The 6,239-nt window shown below is 54.5% G+C and overlaps 1 protein-coding gene across 1 annotated transcript; it reads right to left on the bottom strand.

Moving 5' to 3' along the window:
• Positions 1-89: 89 nt before the first annotated feature.
• Positions 90-5,053, bottom strand: VPS72 (vacuolar protein sorting 72 homolog). The gene is made up of 6 exons (XM_054011264.1): positions 4,872-5,053; positions 4,186-4,338; positions 3,000-3,111; positions 2,549-2,728; positions 1,402-1,546; positions 90-1,096 (listed from the first exon to the last, which is right to left on the bottom strand). Exons 1-6 carry the CDS (start codon positions 4,983-4,985, stop codon positions 706-708), a joined length of 1,095 nt encoding a protein of 364 aa, XP_053867239.1. The 5' UTR covers positions 4,986-5,053; the 3' UTR covers positions 90-705.
• Positions 5,054-6,239: the final 1,186 nt, after the last annotated feature.

Below are 6,239 nucleotides of genomic sequence, written 5' to 3'. Positions count from 1 at the left end.
CAGTGAGAAGGGACGTTAGACTGCAGCAGAATCCGGCCTCTTTCACCCGCTCCTCCCCTCCCTGCAATGAGCCACACAGTGCAGACAGCGTCTGTCCGGTCATTTTATTATCTTTCTAAACGGTTAAACAGGAGGCACCATTTGCGAGCTTAAAATCCATCCTGCTCCTTACAGGATAAGTGATTCCCACCCACTGCATGCCTCTGCTGGTGCACGCTGGTTTGACTTTTGTAGGGGCTTCTGGGAGGGTTGGGCTGTGCACAGTGGTTTGTTTTTGTAGAGTCTGCTGGGAACAGCGGGCTGGACACGCGGTTTTGTTTTTCGTAGGGTCTCCCAGGAGGGTTGGGCTGTGCACAGTGGTTTGTTTTTGTAGAGTCTGCTGGGAACAGCGGGCTGGACACGCGGTTTTGTTTTTCGTAGGGTCTCCCAGGAGGGACGGGCTGTGCACACTGGTTTGTTTTTCGTAGGGTCTCCCAGGAGAGAGGGGCTGTGCAGGCTGGTCTGATAGGACCGCTGCAGGCATTGCTTTTTTTATTAAAAAATAAAATAATAAATAAAGAACAATGAACCACCACCCATTTGAGTTTAAAAAACAAAAATACGTAGGGAAGAAGGAGGAGGGGTGGGTCAATACTGAGCCACCCAAAGGTGCCTGTGTCCGTTTAAGAAGTTCCCTCCTGGAAAGGGAACAGACACTCCTGGGCTTTATGTGGCCGGGACGGTTTGTTTGATGATGATTTTCTGCCGGGTCGCCCGGACATTTGGATCCGTTGCGGGCGGCCCCGCCCCCAGGGCCGCAGAAGCCGCCGCATTGGGCAGCCCATGGGCAGTGATGTATTTCTTGTAGGCCTCACGGATGATTTTGAAGGCCCGGATGTTGGAGTAGGGGATGTCGGTGATGGGGTCCCGGTAGACGGCCGGCTTGTGGGTGACGGGGCAGATCTCCTTCACGGGCAGCTTGGGCTGCTTGGCCTTAGGGAAGAAGCGCTCAAAGGTCTCGTCGTCGCTGAAGGTGATGAAGGTGCGAGAGCATTTGCCAGCCGGGGAGGCAGCAGCCTGGGGAGCCTCTGCTGTTTGCTGCATGTCTTGATCCAACCTGGGGGTGGGGAGAAAACACAGGAATCAGCTTAAGCTTCAAATGCAACAGCGGGAGTAAGAGCATCCAGGGCTCTGGGGATGAGGGGGCACAAGGACACACGGTGCTTTTGGAGAGGGGCGGGGGGAGACAAAGGATGTACTAGGCACTTGTGCTCAGTAAAGGAAGCAGAGTTGGCGCCTGCCAGCCAGAGTGCAGGAGTCAGCAGGGACAGTGAGACCTAGGAGGGAGCTGGCAGCCCATCCTGAGGGGCCGGAGTTCAGGCTAGGGAGATGGGAGGAGTGAATACAATCCCCAACCCCTACCCTTCCACATCCACGTTCTCCTCCTTCACCCCGAGGTCAGTGATCAGCGGCATGGTCCCCGAGTAGTAGCGGATCACCGGCCCCACACACTTCCGCTTCTTCTGCACATGCTTCCTCTTGTCAGCTTCCAGCCGCTCGTAAGTCTCTGCAAGGGCGATTAAACCGAGGGTGAACGGAGCAGGGCTCAGAACAATGGGGCAGCTTGGAAAACACCATCAGTCAACGATCCAGCTACCGAGCCCACTCGACTGCCCTCAGAGCTCTGGGCTCTTTGCTTCACACTGGGAGGTACCACATGGAAGCACTGCAAGAGCCATTAACGGTGACTATGACTCCAGCATTTCAGAGGGATTTGTGCCACACCAGAAGCTCTCACTCTGCAGGTTGCAGGTCACCAATGGTCTGCAAACTCCTTCCTGGCGGTCTGAGAACCAAGGAGGGAGACACGGGCTCCCATAAGGGGTGGCTGGTATCTGAATGAGCCAGAGAACTCCTGTGTTATGCCTATAATTCTGAACCATTCACGATGGTGAGGGGAGGTGCCTAGGCACATCTATACATCATCCACAGAACTAATGCTTGGGTAGCATTATCCACGCTTAAAGTTGAGGAAGCCGAGGCACAGAGCGGTGAAATGAATGGCCCATGGCAGAGATAGAAATAAAACCCGGAGTCCAGATTCCACCCCCACACCGCTCTAACCACTAGACTCCACTCTCCTTCAAGAACTAGGAACAGAACCCCGGAGTGCTAGCTCCAGGTCCCCTGTTCTACTACTAGATAATACACCCTTCCAGAGCTGGCACTCGAACCTGGGCGTTCCGATTCCCAACCTTGTGCTCTGCCTATCAGATCAGGTTGTCTCCAGTGGACCATTACAGCCCTGACTGGTGCACCAGGGTCCTGCTGCCAACCTGAGTGAAGAGACTGTGCGTTTCTCAGGGCCTCCCATTCAGCTGCAAGCACAAGGGCTCGGACTGCTCTAAGCCCCATTCTTACATAACCCTCTAACCCCAGTCATTTCACTCCCTGACCCCACGCCGCTCATGCCTCTTCTTTGTGTGGCTCAATTCTGCCACTGCAGTGGGGTGAGGGCTATTGCCCGAAGACCTCACAAGCCTCATGCCCTCCTACCCACGTCACTCACCCAGAGACCGCAGGTTAATCTCCTCTGTGATCTTGGCCTCCTCCAGCAGCTCCTCCTGCGTCAGCGGCCTGTCATAGTTCGTCCCCCCTTTCTTGCGCTTCGACTGCACCTGACGCTCCTGGACACGCAGGAAGGTCTGGCGCGTGTGCTCCGTAGTTGACTGGCGCATGTACTTGCGGCCTGTAAGCCCAAGGAGTGGGAGGGAAAGTCAGGACATTGGATAAGGCAAGCAGAGACAGTGTAGCTACCAAGAAACCAGCAAAGCAGCCCCACAATGATTCCTCCTGGTTTGTGGATCACAGCTCAGCCCAGCAACTGTACTTGAATAACCTTGAATCAAACCTCTGCCCTGCAAATGGATGCAGCAGCTTCGAGAAAACCTTACAAACAACTGGTTTCTGCTCACCTAAAGGCAATAAATTTGACCCTAATGAGCATCAGACACACTTACTGTCTCCCACTTCATCCTGGAGTTCCAGGGGCGCAGACTTCTCCTCTCGCACCTTCTGGGAGCTGCTAGCAGCTGTATCGGGCTTCTTGGGTCTCAGGCTTTTGATGGGCTCCTAGTGGGTTCAGAAAAGAGGTGATGCAAGGAAAGATAGCAAGCCCCCAGGAGGTTCTATTTCCAACCCCATTTAAATAAAGAGCCACGAGGGATTTTGGAGCTTGTTTTTGAGAGAGGGCCCCTGCCAACACAAACGCCTTTAAAAATAAAAGTGCTTTGCCCATATTACTAGTTACACCTTTGATTACAAGTATCAGAGGGGTAGCCATGTTAGTCTGGATCTGTAAAAAACGACAAAGAGTCCTGTGTCACCTTATAGACTAACAGACCTATTGGAGCATAAGCTTTTGCATGCGTCTGACGAAGCAGGTATTCACCCATGAAAGTTTATGCTCCAATACGTCTGCTAGTCTATAAGGTGCCACAGAACTCTGTCACCTTTGATTACAGAAAGAACATTTTCAACCTCTGATTTACGTTGACCATTGCTGCAGTCTGTTTATTATGGTCGGCTTCTACACTAGACATCACTCCCTCCAAGAGCCAGGAATAGAACCCAGGAGTCCTGACTGCCCATCTCCTGCTTAAACATGAGGCCACACTCCATCCCAGAGCTGGAAATAGAACCCAGGAGTCCTGCCCAGGAGTCTGCACTCCCACTCCTGAAAGGCACTAATTGAAGATGTTTTCAAGGTTCTGCTGCTGATCATAAACGAAACAGCCTATAAATGGAATTGCTGCCAACTCCCCGGCTACCCTCTAAACTAGATTACAATCTGGTTGTACTGAGAGTTTTGGCAGCAGCTTTCACGGGGGTCCCTCCCTCAGCCCAACACGACTATATCAGAAACAGCGGTTAGACAGCTGGTGAGTTGAGACCACTGTCCATCATGCTGACTGTGGTTGTATTGTTGTTTCCTTGCGCACCTCTGTCTGTGTCCACCTGGTGTCTCCTGTCTTGTACTTCAATTAGACGCTCTTTGAGGCAGAGACCATAATTTTCTTCGCTGTCCATACAGCACCCAGCACACTAGAGTCCTGGCCCATGACTGGTGGGTGCTCTTAGGTGCTACCCCAATACAGAACCAGAGGCTGGGTCACCCAGCACCACAACCAGCTGCTCCGTCCTCACCTTGTAAGCCTTGGTGACCACCCTGCGTTTCCTCTTGGGCTCGTCATCGTCCTGGTCACTGGCCGGCTCGTCGCCCTCATCAATGTCGAAGTCCGAGTCCACTTCGTCGTCGCTGTCCGACTGGTCGCCTTTGTACTCGTCATCTCCCGACTCCTGCCCGGGAGAGGGGGGGGCAAACAACAGTCACAGCTGAGCTGATCCCACTGCCCCTTTGGGAGTCCCGCTCCCCCAGGCATGCTTCCCCCCCTTGGGCCCCATTGCCCCCACCCCAACACACACTGGCCCCACCACAGCTGTCCCCCAAGTGGCCCACAGCCCCCCAACTCAGCCTCCACAGGGCCTTGCTGCACACTCCCCCGCCCCGCAACTGTGCTCCCCAAGGGGCCCATTTCCCCCCACGCTACCCTCTTGGGGCCCCTCATAGCCCCCCCCCCCCCCCAGGGGCACTGCTCCCCTCCCACAGCGCCATCTCCCAGACCCCACCCAGCCCTCTACAGTTCCTCCCGGGCCCCTGCTCCCCCACAACCCCCCCTCAGCCTCTCCCAGCCCCCTAGAGTTCCCCCCGGGGCACTGCCCCCCCCGGCCCCCTCACAGCCCCCCCCCGGGCCACTGCCCCCCCCGCCCCCTTACAGCCCCCCCCCCGGCCACTGCCCCCCCCCCTCCTCCTCCTCAGCCTCTCCCCCCACCTCCGTGAAGCCCCCGTAGGTGGTCTGGTAGAACTCATCCTCCTCGGCATTCAGCAGCCCCGCCAGCCGGTTCCCCGCCGTGCGGCGCGGCGCCCTGCCCCCCGCCAGGCTCATCCCGCTCCGCCGCCGCCGAGCGACTGCTCCGGCCTGGCCCAGGGGAGAGCGAGCGCACGCCGAGACAAATCACCCCGTCCCGGCTCGGAGCGCCGAGAGATCGAGGCAGGAGGAGCGGCCAGGGGAGAACGATCGAGCACTGAGAGATCGATGGAAGATGGGAGGGGCTTGAGGGAGAGCCTGCCCACCTGTCTTCCCTATATCAGGGCTGTGCCTATCCTTCCCCCCAGTCACAATACCCCCCACAGCTACTCCTGACCTCCCCACAACAGGGTTTTATAGGGAGGGGGGTCTCCCCTCCACATGCTGACCCAGATCAGCCCTACTTAGCTTGTGATTGTTATCCAAGCACCCAGCCCAATGCCCCATGGGAGGCAGCAACTTTTGCCCCTGTGAGAATCCCACTGGAAACCAGCCCCCTGCCATTAGCAATTCTCACCACAGAGACAAGTGACTTCCTGCCACCACAATGACTGGAGACCTGGGACACTGTTGCCAGCCCCCAGCACTCGACAGTCATAGTCAGCTCCACCCCCCAAAAACATCACAAGACTAGCTTAAAAATCATGATAATATCAAAATAATCAATTATTGGCTGTCTGTTTTTTGAGACTTAAGATGTTGTGATTTCCAGCTTTTCTCTGCAGTCATGAGGACTAGAAACCACCTGTAATGAGCTAGGGCAGGTGAAACTTTGTTATGGGATGAGTCAAAAGGGTGAATAAGTTGCTCATTTAAGCCAGTTGTAAGAGACAGTTAAGGGGACACACTTAAAACAAAGCCTACTAAAGTCTGCCTGGAGACTAGCAGCACCTCTTGAGTTCAACTGGGTATTGGGGGGAAGAGAACACACAGAAACTGAGACCAGACAGAGGAGAGAACTAGAAACTAACCTGAAGGAATGAGTAAAAAGAAGAACAGGAGTACTTGTGGCACCTTAGAGACTAACAAATTTATTAGAGCATAAGCTTTCATGGACTACAGCATATGCATCCGAAGAAGTGGGCTGTAGTCCACGAAAGCTTATGCTCTAATAAATTTGTTAGTCTCTAAGGTGCCACAAGTACTCCTGTTCTTCTTTTTGCGGATACAGACTAACACGGCTGCTACTCTGAAACCTGAAGGAATGAGTATCAGAGGGGTAGCCGTGTTAGTCTGAATCTGTAAAAAGCAACAGAGGGTCCTGTGGCACCTTTAAGACTAACAGAAGTATTGGGAGCATAAGCTTTCGTGGGTAAGATAGTCTTAAAGGTA

Source organism: Malaclemys terrapin, chromosome 21 (genome assembly GCF_027887155.1).
Source record: "Malaclemys terrapin pileata isolate rMalTer1 chromosome 21, rMalTer1.hap1, whole genome shotgun sequence".
Classification (NCBI taxonomy): Eukaryota; Metazoa; Chordata; order Testudines; family Emydidae; genus Malaclemys; species Malaclemys terrapin.
This window is presented reverse-complemented; position numbering and strand designations above follow the sequence as displayed.